Source organism: Asparagus officinalis, chromosome 9 (assembly GCF_001876935.1).
Source record: "Asparagus officinalis chromosome 9, Aspof.V1, whole genome shotgun sequence".
Taxonomy (NCBI): Eukaryota; Viridiplantae; Streptophyta; class Magnoliopsida; order Asparagales; family Asparagaceae; genus Asparagus; species Asparagus officinalis.
Window position 1 is genome coordinate 3,415,588 of NC_033802.1, and position 16,468 is coordinate 3,432,055.

General features: G+C 36.2%; 1 protein-coding gene across 2 annotated transcripts in view; it reads right to left on the reverse strand.

Annotated features, from left to right (window-relative positions):
* LOC109824316 (SAL1 phosphatase-like) overlaps positions 1,195-16,468 on the reverse strand; it is a 16,836-nt gene continuing 1,562 nt past the window's right edge. The window contains exons 3-8 of one of the 2 annotated variants that reach the window (XM_020390884.1): positions 3,432-3,505; positions 3,129-3,331; positions 2,418-2,628; positions 2,234-2,332; positions 1,994-2,147; positions 1,195-1,562 (exon numbers count right to left, since the gene is read on the reverse strand). In XM_020390884.1, coding sequence (XP_020246473.1) covers positions 1,390-1,562; positions 1,994-2,147; positions 2,234-2,332; positions 2,418-2,628; positions 3,129-3,331; positions 3,432-3,505 — 914 coding nt within the window. In that variant the 3' untranslated portion in view covers positions 1,195-1,389. Of the gene's footprint in view, positions 1,563-1,587; positions 1,688-1,993; positions 2,148-2,233; positions 2,333-2,417; positions 2,629-3,128; positions 3,332-3,431; positions 3,506-16,468 lie in introns of those variants that run through there. The other variant, XM_020390885.1, reaches the window with a different exon arrangement.

Consider the following 16,468-nt stretch of genomic DNA (forward strand, 5'->3'; position numbering starts at 1 on the left):
CGTTGGGTGGAGATTACTCCACATACTCCAGATCATACTGCGTCATTTGTACTCCACATACTCCAGGTCATTCTGTATTATTTGGGACTTCAGCTGAGGTGACACAGCGTGAAGATCATTTGGTTTTGGATGCAGATGACGTGTTGATTGATTTGAGTGCAGCTGATAGGCGCAGTTTGGACATGGCCATTGGTTCACCTCAAATGGAGGTGTTTGATTTGTATCAGTTTGGGGCCGCTATTAGTTGCAGATCCGTTGGCGATATTGGGGAAGAGTTGCAGACTTTTCTATTTGTTTGAGGGCCTTTGGAGGCCGTTTGGGTGAACTACGTGAAGGCTTGATTCCTTGGGCAAGAGGATACGTAGGCAGTCAGTTTTGATGCAGCCGATTTGGTGAGTAGATACCGACGTTTGGGTGAACTACGTGAAGGCTTGATTCCTTGGGCAAGATGATACATAGGCAGTCAGTTTTGATGCAGCCGATTTGGTGAGTAGATACCGACGTTTGGGTGAGTGTTCGCACTCCGTCTGCCATGGGTGTGGTAGAATCTGTCCTGCACCACACCCTCTGCCACACCCATGGTGCAGGGTGTGGCAGACTCGTTTTTAGAATCCCAATCAGTTTGGGATTGTGTTTTGCTATAAATAGAGACACGTTTTTTAGGGTTTCCTAGGCTTGGTTTAGGCTTTGATTAAGCATTGATTGGGGGCTATTTGGAGCACAAAAAGAGGTATTTTTGAGCTATTCGTTTAGGGTTTTATTTGGAGAGATTAAGAGTTTTGTTGGTGAGATTAGTTTGTTCCTTCGAGTGATTTGTAATCTCAGTTTGTACTCTTTCTCTATTAGTGAAAACCCCATCCCCCTTGCCCCGTGGACGTAGGCAACTTGCCGAACCACGTTAAAATTGGTGTTTTGTTTGTGCATTGATATTTGGTTCGTTTGGCTCTCTTGGATTGGCGTTTGGTTTGGTTCCTCGACACAGCTTCAGGCACAACAATGCTAATATATGATCTTACAATTTGGTTCTTTTCGCTCGTGATATATTGTTGTTCCATGAGATCAAAAGGTTTCCATATATCTTCTAATTATTTCGTAAATCCAATTACAACTAGAAACTCAAAACTCTAAGTTCGTATATGTGAATTAAGTAGATTATCACATAATAAAATCGTAACCTTCAACAGAACCGCACGCTAACAAAAGATGACAGGAACACATAATTTTGAGTAATCAGTCTTCAAAGAGCCAAACAAAAATGATCATCCACATAATACAACATAAATGTGGGGGCAAAAAATACCAAATTCATTATTAGACAAAAAGAGAACGAGATTGACTCTAAAATTCTAGATATAAGAGCCTGAAGAAATGTTTCGCGAAGAAAATTGATTACAAAGGTGAAGCAGTTTGCGCTTGTTCCTTGAGAGAAGCTTGTACTGCATTCAAGAGCGATGGCATTAGCTTCTTGTTGGTGACAATAATTCCTGTATCGAGATCGAGAAACCTCCCTTTTGAGAAATCCAAATCGTTTCCTGCAGCGTCAGTCGCTATTCCACCAGCTTCTGCGAAATGTTTGCAGTAGGTAGTTTAAAAATCTAGCAATCACTTGAGTTTCTGCATCAATCCCATTATATAAAGGCTAATTGCGCATAGACCCCTGTAGTCCGGCACTTGAAACTTATTATCCCTGTAATTTAATATTGACAGATAACCCCCAGAGTGAATTTTTTTCATCTTTTTTACCCTCAGGGAATTTATTTGTTAAACAACAATTATCTCATTGTTTAAGGTTAAGAAAGTAATAAATTTCACTAGAAAGGTCTACTTGCCAAAATCAAACCACAAGTAGTAAGTTCTTCCAAATCACAGTGCTAGCAGGGGGTCTATGCACAAGTAATACGTTACATAATGATTATAAAATGATACCGTAAGCAACATAGTGGCACAATTATACCTTAAGAAGAACAAAAATCAAAGTTCTGGTTCCTCATACCTGTGACTACAATGCAACCAGCTGCATGGTCCCATATTTTCTCACGGTAGCCTTTATGTGGGAACCGTAAATAAATGGCTCCATCTCCTCGTGCCAGAGCACCGTATTTTGCTTGGCTATCAATTCTTACAGGTGGCGCTTGCACACCAAGTTTCTGCTCAAAAATAAGAAAAATCAAATTTATATGCAATGTGTGTATATAGCTCAAAATATGAAGGATGTAACGTAATTCCCTAGTACCGTAGCTATAGAGCTAGATAAATCATGCAGGGAATGAGCAGCTTCAAAGGACTCGAAGAATGATGCATCAGCTGGATTCTCAACATTGCTAACATGCACCTGAAAGAAGAAATGATACATTATATAGCAAAGAAAATTTTGTTTCTTATATAAGAGAATGCTTTAAGTGATATCCTGTGGCTACCTTTGTAGGAGCTGAACCATCCAGTGACTGCATATATGATCCTGTGCCGATTTTAGCAGAGAAAAGACAACCAACTTGGCTTTCGTGAGTGTTTTTGTTAGAATCAGCAATTGATGTTAGAGGAAGATTTGGACATGCAAGGACACCCAACACTACTTTTCCTTTGTCAAGCAAAGCAAGGGCTATTGCATACTGGTCTCCTCTCAGAAACCTGATTTCAATTAGGCAATGCAACTTTAATATATACTTCCTTCCAATATTAGCAATATTCATGCACGATGAGTATCATGCAAAATCAAAGTATCACCCAGAATTCATTCTAAAATAATACGAAAATTCTAACATAACATGGAATTATAGACTACAGCATTAGAGCAAAAGGTTGCAGTAGGTAGTTTAAAATCTAGCAATCACTCGAGTTTCTGCATCAATCCAATTATATAAAGGCTAATTGCACATAGATTAAGATGGTTTGGTCATGTACAACAGAGACCCCTTAGTGCACCGATTAGGAAAAGCGATAATATTAGAGTTGATGGGGCTAGAAGATCTAGAGGTAGACTTAGAATAACTTGGTTAGAAGCAATTAAAAAGGATATGATTAGGACTCACTTAACGGAGGAGATGACCTATAACAGGCTTGGTTGTTGTTGTTGTAGCATTAGAGCAAAATGTCTTATAACAACTTAATGCTCAATTTGCAACTCTCACCCTTTTGTGCCATCTATAGGATCCAATACCCAATGTCGTCCATCAGGACCTCCTTCAGATTTGCCACTATCAATGGCATCAAGTACATCATCATCAGATAACGAAATGTCATATGTACCATCTGCGGATAGAGTATCATTGACGAGTTTCGTGATGCGTTTCAATGTTTCTTTAGCACCATCTTTCCGCAGGTCTCCTGAATCCTAGAAAAACTACCATATACAGTCATCTCCCCTAAATTTCAGGTAATTATCCTAAATAAACCATAAGACAATACAAAATGCAAGGAGTTGGGGCATGCACCTCTTCAGCTACCAATGAAAAAGAATCTGAAGAAAGTTCCTTCCTCAAAACAAGACTGACTAGCGCTTGCGAACCTGCAAGTTTATAATAATAAGACTGCATAAGAGAGAAAATTCTTCACTTTGTTTACCAGCAAAAAGGTTAATGTGTAACAATTTTGATCTGGAGTTGCACTACATGTTTTCTTATAAGAACAGTTCCGATCATATCAGGCTCGTTCTATACAACTATATATGTCATATTGTTACTTGTAGAACCAACATCATTTTGCTCTTGGGCAAGTTTCGTTTCTAATGAGAAATTGTATTTTTCCTGTTACAAAGTTTAGGAAGTACTAATATATGCTTTCTAATTTGCCATGAATTTCTAATTACTCAGCAATAGCTACAGAGCTCATGTGAAGCTAATATAACTGAGTCATCCAATTTATAGTAATCGTGTACGAAACAGAGAAGAAAGAAAATGATGGGATTTCTTTTGAGGGGGCTCCGGTGATAGAATAGGGTTTTTTTTCCTGTGCATATATCTTCTCAAGAAAATATTGCACTATTTATAAAGGCTACCCATCATCTCCACCCCCTCAATTATTGCCTCTTGAGAGAGATTCTCTCACCAACTCACTTCCCCCACAATTCTCTCAACTGAGAATAGTTGATTTGATCACACAAGACCAAGTCAAAATAACATCTCCCACTTGACCAATTTAACCAAGTGATATGACTCCCACTATCCGTGAGATTCATATTTCTACTTACCATTACTTCAACTATCCATAAAGAGTAACTTTTATTTTATTATTCATGAAATTTTACTTGGACTTATTTATTTTTAAGCCCCATCAAACTTACATGTTTAATAAAAAACTCTGCTGATATTTCTTTTGTTAAAGGATCAGCAATCATATCTGTAGCAGAGATATAAGTCACTTTAACTTCTCCATTTTTACAATATCTCGAATATAGTGATACTGGATTTCAATGTGTTTTCCTTTGGAGCTATTCGCGTCACTATTGATCAAGCTAATCGCTACTTAATTATCACAATAAATGTCAATAGACCCTTCTAACAAATTAAGATCTACATTATCAAAAACCCTTCTCCAGACAGCATGTGTAGTTGTCATACTGTAAGCTATATATTCAGCTTCTTGCGTGTATCTAGCAACACATCATTGTTTCTTGCTACTCTAAGAAACACGTCCTCTAAAAATAAAGTGTCCCGAAGTGGACTTTTCATCATCTTTATCACCTTCGAAATCAGCATCGAGAGTAACCGAGGAGATCAAGCGAATCGGCTTGATAAATCAATCTATGAGTCAATGTACCTCTGATATACTTCATAATCTTTTTAACAGTTTCCCAATGTGTTGGTCCTAGATTACTTTGATATTGACTGACTAGACTTACATCATAAGCTATATAATAAGCTATATCAGGTCTGATGCACAACATTGCATACATCAATCTTCCAATTGCTTGAGCATAAGGAACATTTAATAGCTTTTGCCCCTCTCTAGGGCTTTGTTCTTTACATAATCTCTTTCTCATGACCAACAGAGTTGGTGCCGGATTGAAATTCTCCATTCCAAACCTTTTAAGAACCGACCTTAAATATTTTTTTTGGTTTAGATTTAGCATTCTAGACTTTCTATCTCGAATTATTTGAATTCCAAAAATATATGATGCATCTCCTATGTCTTTCATCTCAAACTTTTCGCTGAGATCTGCCTTGATTTTATTCAACATTTTCATATCATTTCCGGCGAGCAATATATCATCCACATATAAGGACAATATAGTAAAATTGCTCACACTTTTCAAAACATATATAATTATCTAATTTATTTTGAATAAAACCAAGTTTAGTGACAGCATCATAAAATTTGAGATACCATTTTCTAGAATACTGGTTTAAACTATATAGAGATTTCATAAATTTGTAAACTTTATGTTCCTGTTCTTTTATTTGAAAACATTCAGGTTGTTGCGTATATATCGCTTCATTCAACTCTCCGTTAAGGAATGTAATTTTAACATTCATTTGGAATAACTCCAAATTAAGATATACAATAATAGCCAAAATAATTCTAATGGATGTAAATTTAGCTATAGGAAAATATGTTTTCTGAAAATCTATTCCTGTCATCTAGTTGAAATCCTTGGCAACTAACCATGCTTTTAATTTATCAATAGATCCACCAACACGATATTTCTTTTTAACCACCCATTTGCATGCTATAGCTTTTCTATTTTTTGGTAAATCACATAACTCTCATACTTTTCTTTTTTATAGAATCAAGTTCTTCTCTCATGGATTCTAGCCATAAAGCTGATTCATGTGATTTCATTGCATCAGAGAAGATTAAGAGATCTTGTTCTTCTATATATTTGTATCTACCGAAAAACAAGATGGCTAACATGAATGCAAATAGTAGTCATCCATCAATATAGGTTTTGTTCTTCGCCTTTTGTTGCCTATAACTGGTTAATGAGGTACATTATTTTCTATATATTTCATCATTTTCAAAGTTAGGTTCATTCACAATATATGGGTCATTAGTGAAAACAATACCGTAATAATCATCATTTATTACAATTAGAGGTTCTGTTTCCTCTTGAACTTATTCTTCTTCCTCTAGATTTTTTAGAAATATAGTATCTCTGCTTTCAATGACCCATTTTTCTTTATTGTTGAACTTATAACCTTTTAACTTTTCTGAATATCCTATAAATCTACACTTTATTATTTTAAAATCCAACTTATCTCTAAGTTGATATAGAATGAGAATATGGACTATAAATCCCCACTTTTTGAGATGGCTCAGATTAGATTTCCTTTCATTCCATAATTCATAAGGTGTAGGTACAACTAATTTAGTGAAAATTCTATTTAAAATATAATTTGCAGTTAACAATGCTTCTCCCTAAAAGTTTTTGGAGAGACCAGAATGAGACAACATGCATCTAACTATATTCAGCAATGTTCTGTTTTTTCTTTCAGCAACACCATTCTGTTGTGGTGTATACGGTATTATTGTATATGTCTTTTAATTACATGTTGAATACAATAACTCTCAATTTGTTTAGAGTTATATTCCCTATCTCTATCAGTTCCTAAAATTTTAATTTTCATTCTAATTTGGTTTTTAACTTCTGTCTTATATCTCTTAAAGCAGTCAAATGCTTCCAATTTTCTAAATATAAGATAGACGTGTGCAAACTTGAAATAATCATCTATAAAAGTAATAAATATTCTTTATTACTATAAGTTTTGACACTTAGAGCATCTCCAACAAGCTCCCACCCCACCTCCTAAGGCTAAGGCGATGGTGTGAGCTTGTTGGAGGTGCTCCAACAAGCTCCTAACTAGCCTCTTAAGGCTGATGTGGCTAGTGGGGCCTACTGGAGCTCCCAAGCGCTCCACAAATGGAGTGCTTGGGAGATCCCAGTGAATAATTTTTTTTTACATAAAAAACCTATCCATCTAGCTAATACACTATGTTATTCTTTAAGCAAAAAAAGAGTTTGAAAGTAGCCGTTAAGAAATAGCCGTTGAAATTTAAAAAAATGAACAGTAAAAAAAAATTCTATAAATTCTCACTTCACTACACAAATCATTCCACACAACTCTCTCATAAAAAAAACTATATTTAAATATCAAATTACAAATCTCATGGATCCCTCCCAAAACTTCTACTCGCAACTCTTCACCGGTGAAGGATCAGCCTTTTACCCGCCGTTCTACACAGATGTCGTAGTTGAAGGTCACCCCATCCGTGAGTACGCTCAATCGACAACACAGCAAATGTCATCCCAAGAAACACCGACCACAAAAAAGAAGGCTTACACGCGGTCTGAAAATTGGACTGTCCACGAGGATAAGCTTCTTGTGTCTGCTTGGCTGAACACGAGCCAAGACGCCATCTAAGGTACGGGGCAACACAAAGATAAGTTTTGACAAAGAGATAACGACTACTTTATTCAATACTCCACCGACCCAACGAGCCGCACATCAAACCAAATGATGCATCGTTAGTCAACGATTCAACTGTCGGTCAACAAGTTCTGCGGGTGCGTTGCTCAGATTGAAGGAAGACAAAGATCTGGTACAGGAATTATTGACCAGGTAAATATTTAACTTATATGCTTTTATGTAAACACCATAGCATCATATGTTTAATTATTGAAAATTAGCATCATATGTTTAATTATTGAAAATTTAACTCCTGTGTAGATTGCAGAAGTAAAAGAATTATACCAATCTCTTTATGGTAAGTCATTCGGGTTTGACCATTGCTGGGTTGAGTTGCGTCATCATCAAAAATGGATCCAACAGATTGAAACTTACAATAAGATTCGATCACAATCGAGAAGAACAACAAACTCTGATTTCTCACCAAACAATTCCTCTCCAGCAACCCCATCGAGTTGAACATTGGCTTGAATGATGTTATAGCAAGGCCTGAAGGGAGGAAAGCAGCAAAGCTCAAGAGGAAACAAAATATGAAAAGCTCTGAGTCCGCTAAGTCCATCATAAGAGAGGCTTTCGCGTGGATGAAGCAAACCACCAATCAAAAATAGAGCTAAAACAGAAGAAACAAGATGACGATATCACGAAGATGGATCTCTCAACACTCAATTCAGTTAAACGATAATACTTTGAAATGCGTCAGGCAAAGATATTGGAGAGGTGGATGTCTAAGGGTTCTTTCTAATTATCATATATTATCTTACATTAGATTTATGATTGTACTAGTAGTTAAAATTTTTAACATTGCTTCTCCCTAAAAGTTTTTGGAGAGACCAGAATGAGACAACATGCATCTAACTATATTCAGCAATGTTCTGTTTTTTCTTTCAGCAACACCATTCTGTTGTGGTGTATACGGTATTATTGTATATGTCTTTTAATTACATGTTGAATACAATAACTCTCAATTTGTTTAGAGTTATATTCCCTATCTCTATCAGTTCCTAAAATTTTAATTTTCATTCTAATTTGGTTTTTAACTTCTGTCTTATATCTCTTAAAGCAGTCAAATGCTTCCAATTTTCTAAATATAAGATAGACGTGTGCAAACTTGAAATAATCATCTATAAAAGTAATAAATATTCTTTATTACTATAAGTTTTGACACTTAGAGCATCTCCAACAAGCTCCCACCCCACCTCCTAAGGCTAAGGCGATGGTGTGAGCTTGTTGGAGGTGCTCCAACAAGCTCCTAACTAGCCTCTTAAGGCTGATGTGGCTAGTGGGGCCTACTGGAGCTCCCAAGCGCTCCACAAATGGAGTGCTTGGGAGATCCCAGTGAATAATTTTTTTTTACATAAAAAACCTATCCATCTAGCTAATACACTATGTTATTCTTTAAGCAAAAAAAGAGTTTGAAAGTAGCCGTTAAGAAATAGCCGTTGAAATTTAAAAAAATGAACAGTAAAAAAAAATTCTATAAATTCTCACTTCACTACACAAATCATTCCACACAACTCTCTCATAAAAAAAACTATATTTAAATATCAAATTACAAATCTCATGGATCCCTCCCAAAACTTCTACTCGCAACTCTTCACCGGTGAAGGATCAGCCTTTTACCCGCCGTTCTACACAGATGTCGTAGTTGAAGGTCACCCCATCCGTGAGTACGCTCAATCGACAACACAGCAAATGTCATCCCAAGAAACACCGACCACAAAAAAGAAGGCTTACACGCGGTCTGAAAATTGGACTGTCCACGAGGATAAGCTTCTTGTGTCTGCTTGGCTGAACACGAGCCAAGACGCCATCTAAGGTACGGGGCAACACAAAGATAAGTTTTGACAAAGAGATAACGACTACTTTATTCAATACTCCACCGACCCAACGAGCCGCACATCAAACCAAATGATGCATCGTTAGTCAACGATTCAACTGTCGGTCAACAAGTTCTGCGGGTGCGTTGCTCAGATTGAAGGAAGACAAAGATCTGGTACAGGAATTATTGACCAGGTAAATATTTAACTTATATGCTTTTATGTAAACACCATAGCATCATATGTTTAATTATTGAAAATTAGCATCATATGTTTAATTATTGAAAATTTAACTCCTGTGTAGATTGCAGAAGTAAAAGAATTATACCAATCTCTTTATGGTAAGTCATTCGGGTTTGACCATTGCTGGGTTGAGTTGCGTCATCATCAAAAATGGATCCAACAGATTGAAACTTACAATAAGATTCGATCACAATCGAGAAGAACAACAAACTCTGATTTCTCACCAAACAATTCCTCTCCAGCAACCCCATCGAGTTGAACATTGGCTTGAATGATGTTATAGCAAGGCCTGAAGGGAGGAAAGCAGCAAAGCTCAAGAGGAAACAAAATATGAAAAGCTCTGAGTCCGCTAAGTCCATCATAAGAGAGGCTTTCGCGTGGATGAAGCAAACCACCAATCAAAAATAGAGCTAAAACAGAAGAAACAAGATGACGATATCACGAAGATGGATCTCTCAACACTCAATTCAGTTAAACGATAATACTTTGAAATGCGTCAGGCAAAGATATTGGAGAGGTGGATGTCTAAGGGTTCTTTCTAATTATCATATATTATCTTACATTAGATTTATGATTGTACTAGTAGTTAAAATTTTTAACATTGAATGAATACTACTTTATTGAAAATGAAATTGGCGTAATACAACTCGAACAACCGATTATGACCTTCCAGTCGGTTTTGATGGAGCACGATACGTCTTTTGTGTTAATGTGAAGTTTCAACTTTCTCTTGTTCTTCCTTGACAACAAGTCCCATAAGAAAGAACATCATCATTTCATCATCGTTTGAGCTAGATAAGCTAGACATTTTGTTGTGGGAGATGATGGATTGAGGTGAGAAGGTGTCGAATTTTACAGGAATCAGTCGGTTAACGGTCAAAGTGCACGATACCTCAAACTTCGTGCCTAACGAATAGGAATTTGTCAATTGTCAATGAAAGTACATGCTCCCTCGAAGACCGTGTCCAACGGATATGAATCTGTCGGTTATCGGTGGAAATATAATTAAAAGTAATGGGTAACAAAAATAAAATAGAAGAGAGGGTTTTTTGATATTGTTGAAGCTCTTAACTAGGAATTTGTTGGAAATCAACATTAGTTTGGAGGTTTCCCATGTGATGTGACATTGAAAATGATGAGCCATGGACTTGAGAGGTCTTAAGAGCTCTCGAACAAGAACTCCTAACTAGGAGCTTGTTGGAGATGCTCTTAGGGGACCACAAATATCCGAGTATATCAACCCTAAAAGTTTATTGGCTCTTTGTCCGCTAATAAAAGATTTTTTGGTCATTTTACCAGTTAAACAATGTTCACATGGTGACAATTAAACATTAGATAGTGCAGGTAGTAAGTTCATTCGGATAATTTCTTTTATTCTTATAATACTAGCATGTTCTAGTCTAGAATGTCATAATTCAGACTCAAAAATATAACAGGACAAGTAGTTTAAATTCAAAATGTTATTATCAGAATTACTATAAACCACTGGAAGAATGCATAATTCATGCTCGGACACATATTTTCTTATAGCATACACTTTATTATTTTTACCTATAGAAATCGGGTTGTTATAGAACCTAATTTCTAGTCCTTTCTTCATCAAGCTAGGAACAAAAATCAGATTGCGCCGAATTTCTGACGTATAGAACACATCTTTGAGAACAACAACGCTGTCCCCAAGATTCAATCTTTACGAATCAATACCTTCTACATTGAGATAAGTATTATTTCCCATATAGATTCTTTGTTCTTCATTCTTTAGCTTGGCGAATTATGTGACTCCACTCTTGTCCTTTGTGATATGTCTAGTCGCACCGGAGTCGATCCACCAGACGCTAATATCGGTCATCACAGCATTGTATTTTATCACACCGACAAATTCTCTTTTGCTAGTACTACCCTTTTGTTCTGGATGTTTATAGCCTCCCTTATTCTCTTGCTTTTCACCTTGTGAGCAAGTGAGCTTGAAATACCCGAACTTTTCACAATTGTAGTAGGCTTCACGGGTACTTTTTTTCTCTTGAACCGCTGTGATTTCGGTACTCTTGGTTGTGGTTTACTGGGACCAAGATTTTTATAGCTTTTAGCATTATGCCTCTAGCGGACATAATTTATCTCCTACTGCACCATGTTTAGTTCTGGTTCTTTCCTACTGGTTATTAAGTCCTGTTATATTGCTAAATGCATAGGAAGATCAGTGACAGATTTAATGGAAGAGTTCATTCTTAATGTAATGACAGTCACAGCAAGAAAAGGGAGCAAACTATTCAATATAATTGCCATTTACATTCTTTCTGGGATTTCGGTCCCAGCAGTGGATAAGTCATTAGCTATGACACTCATTTTGTTAATATGATCTACGATATTGTCTTCGTCTCGCATACGACAAGAATTATATGTATGCAAGAGGAGTTGAAAGTTAACTTCAGAGGCGGTGTCGTATTTTTCTTTTATAACATTCCACATGTCTATGGAAGTCTTATAAGTTTTAAAAATTTTGATTAAGTTATCTTCCATGAAAATGAGCTTCCATGAAAATGAGCATTAGGTTTTTTGCCTTTTTATCTTTCGACTTTCACTGTTTAAACCATTCCTTTTCTTCAGGTATAGAATTATCAGTAAAGATTAGAGCAGGGGTTTTGATTATATCATCAATATTATCATAAATAAGAACATATCCTATTTTTCTATGTCACATATCATAATTACTGCTATTAAATTTATTAATTTTCCCTAGTTCTAATAGAACAAGCTTACTAGCCATCCGGTAAAGAACTAAAACTAAAGTTCTAATTTAAAATATTGTATGAGGTTGATGTATAGACAGATATACTAAAAAATAGAATAAAGTTAGACAAAAAATAAAATAAATAAATTATAAGAACATGATTGTTTCGAGTTGAGAAAGGAAACTCCAATTCGAGCGAGATAGTCACCTAGTAGTGTTGAATGGAGAAGCACTTTTCAAAATTGATTCTAACTGGATTCGGAGATGATCTGTTGCTGTCGTTGAGTTACACCAGATAGGATTTGCGAAGAATTGTTCGGACAACTACAGCTGATTGAAAGCAGATGCTGAATTGTGTATAGGGCTAAAGTAAATTTTTCCTCAAGTTAAAAATAGCTCTGCTGAACTTTAAAAAATAATGGAGGGGCCAAAAAAAAATTCCCTTGTATAATATATAAGAGGTTGAGTCCCTGCAAAAACAAAAAGGAAAAAGTTCTATTGGGCATGGAGCTCAAAAACAAACTTTTTGAATGTGGGGAAAAAATATTGGCTTTTTCTCTCTTTCTCTCGCAAACACACGGCATGAGGTGTTGATCTTCTTGGTCAAAGAGAAGAAATGAAAAAGTTGTCTACTCAGTCAAAGAGAAGAAATGAAAGGATAGTGGGTAGCTGGGTTTTTTCTTCTTTTGAGGTGCAGAGATTGATGGACAAAGATTAAAATATTAAAAAAAAGACAAGGGAACAACTTCTGTTTGAAGAATAGATTTTTTCAAAAAATGTAAGAACTTGGGAAGCGAAACTGTGGTGGAAGAGCCAAAACTCTCTTTTCTCTATCGGATAAGAGTGAAACTAGCAGGGAACAGATCTTTAATTGCTCTGAGACCAGTGCACGAAATAGAGAATAAGAAAGAAAATGATGGGATTTCTTTTGTGCGGGCTTCGGTGATAGAATGGGGTTTTTTCTCTGTATATATCTTCTCAAGAGAAGACTACACTATTTATAGAGACTATTCATCCTCTCCACCCCCTCAATTACTGCCTCTTGAGAGAGATTCTCTCAACAACTCACTTTCCCACAATTCTTTCAACTAAGAATAGTTGATTTGGTCACACAAGACCAAGTCAAAATAACAAATCAATTGTGCTATATGTCTAATGTTGACTTTCAATCCCGTGTCCTCTTTTATCACACATCTTTATTTTGAAATTCCTTATAATGAGATCTAATCTGAATTTTCTCTCTCAATTCCAAAGGGTGTCAGAGGACTAGATTCTCTTAATGAAATCTAATTATATCCTTGCATAGCACTTCATTTGTCACCTGACTTTCGTAGTTAGGAATATCAACAATCAAGTGTGTTTTTTGACTGAAAACGATTATATATAATTCTTGCACATGTGAGATCGAGACATCCTTTATTTCTTTCTTTAGCTCAAGAGTTCTAGAAGAAAAGGTGGATTTAAATCATGAAGAAGCCTAGTTTTAGAATAGGACATAAGACCTTTTAGAAAGTGGCAGGGGTTTCTCTCTATGGTTTAAAGAAGAAGAAGAAGAAGAAACACTGTGCAATACAAGTAGAGACCTTCTCAAAGAGGGTAAGAGATAAAAAAAGGGCATAAAAATTATAATTGAAATGTCTCATAGTTCAGGTGGACTAAGGTCTTGTATTTTTTTATCTTCTTAAGTGGCGAAATATTTTTCCCCCTGCACATATATTATAATTTTCTTACTGTTAAGAAATATATTATGGAGATATATAATATTATAGTTATACTAGGAATAATATATTAGGAGTATAGATTAGAGGTTTGATGATTAAGAGATATTAGAAATGTAACTAAAAGAATAATTGTGATTAGGTAATTGTGTTTAGTCCCACATTGACTACACAATAAACTTCTTATTATTGTAACTCTATATAAAAGGGAGTAGTTATAGCTTTTAAAATATGAATGAGAATATACAATATTTTATTGTTTAACATGCTATCAGAACCACACGAACCCTAATCTCTACAAAACCCTAGCTCCTCACAAACCCTAGCCCCCCAATCCCTCACCATCAAACTCCTCCCTCTGCCTTACAACTTCCCTTCTTTCATGTGATTGTTCACTGTAAACAGTTCCGTGGTGACTATACACCGTGAAAAAATGTCGTGGTGACTGTTCATCGTGAACAGTGCTGAGGATTCTTGTCCATCCTGCTTTCGATGACCTTGTTGATGATCAGAATTACCATTATTGGTAGAAATAGTCATCCTCGATGTATATGTTCTCGTTACAGTCTGTGCCTCCTCGATTTCCCGTCGTTCACTGCCTACTCAACTTGTTGACACCAACGGCACCACTGCTTGTATTCTAGAAATCTTGACCACCATTAGCTACCGAGAAAAAGAAATTTTTTGATTGAATTAGGATTTCGTTTGGAGTTTGGTTCAATGAAGGTTATTCTCTCGGATTCATTTGTTTGGTTGATCCATAAAGAGGGATCATTTGTTTGACAGATCCCTAAAAAGGATCGTTTGTTTGGTTGATCCCTCGAGAGGATTATTTATTTGGTTGATCCCTCGAGAGGATTATTTATTTGGTTGATCCGTGAAAAAGATCGTTTGTTTGATTAATCCCTAGAGAGAATCGTTTGTTTTGTTGATCCTTGAAGAGGATCGTTTGTTTGAATGCTCCGTGAAGAAAATCATTTGTTTGGTTAATTCATGAAAAGAATCGCTTATTTGGTTGATCCGTGAAGAGGATCGTTTGTTTGGTGGATCCCTAAAGAGGATCGTTTGCTTGGTGGATCCCTAAAGAGGATCGTTTGCCTGGTAGCTCTCTCGTGAGGATCGTTTGTTTTGTAGTTCCCTAATCGATCTGTGAAGAAGATCGATGTATCATATTTGGTGATTTTGGTTGAGGTTATTCGTGGTGGAAGACATTCAAGTAGAAGACTAGAAGATGAAGACAACTATGATGAGAAAGGCCACACGGAAGATTTTAGCCTTTTAAGTCGTGTCACAAATTAGAGTGAGTACATCTTGTTTGTAACAAGCCAGACATGTATGATATACATGCTCCAACTTGAGGGGAAGTATTAAGAAATATATTGTGAAAATCTATAATGTCACTCATAGGTATATTATGAATTATATATTATGAGTATAAATTAGAAATTTGGTGACTAAAAGATATTAGGAATGTAACTAAGGAAATAACTATGATTAGATAATTATGTTTAGTCCTACATTGACTACTCAATAAACTTCTTGTTACTGTATCCCTATATAAAGGGGAGCAGTTGTAACTTTTGAAATATGAATGAGAATCTACAATATTTTATTGTTTAACACTTTCTAAGTGAAATCTCTATGTTCCCCTCTGGATGTAGATAATCAAATCTTCTCAACTTCTTGGGTATTCACTCCCTTGCATAGGATGATTTTCAGATCTTGGCTCCATGAAGAAAGATGCCATAAAGGCTATCCTCTAAAGGTTATAATATTTCAGAGTGTTTCAACGCCACAAGCTATCACTAAACGTTTCTTGTTGATTTTATCGCTAGACACTTGGATAATTTTTGAGGTGGCTAATAGTTTTTTGAGGGAGGTGACTAATATTTCTCTTGCTTCTGCTGGCTTGGTTGCCTTTTCTTGCCCGTACTTTTCTCATCCCAATTTCAAAGGTACTAACTACCAACATTAACAGACTTTTTTCACCAAACAATTCATGTTACTGTGTAACTGCCATGTACCTCGCCATCTGTTCTCCTGGTTACCAAATTACTGAGACTGTGAAATAACTTTTTATATGGGTTGAACGCAGATCAGTTCATCTACAAATCCTACAGGAGTATTTACACTCCAGTTAAATAGGTGGACGGTTGGGATCTTGGCTCTCCAAACTAAGATTTCTACACATCGAATCAGGCCCCATTGTCACTTTCAAATGCAGGGATACTTTGAGGCTGTGTTATGCGTAACTATATTCACCGGGAGTTCCAAGATTCCAATATAAAGTGTGTTACAAGCCGAAGTTCAGTGACTGTGATTCCCAATGCTTGGTCATAGAAAAGGACATGTATCTTATGGTCCCTCTTGTGCAATATATTGTCAGAATGAGCTCCACATTTCCATTGTGTTTAACAAAAAGCCATCATATTCTATCCTTGCCCTTGCAGCATGTCTCGTAAGTGTTATTTTGCTCCTCCTGCACGTCTCCATTTGCCCCACTAGTGGAGGTGGAGAGGGGGCTGCAGAGGGGTGACTAAATTTAGGGTTTTGAAGCAA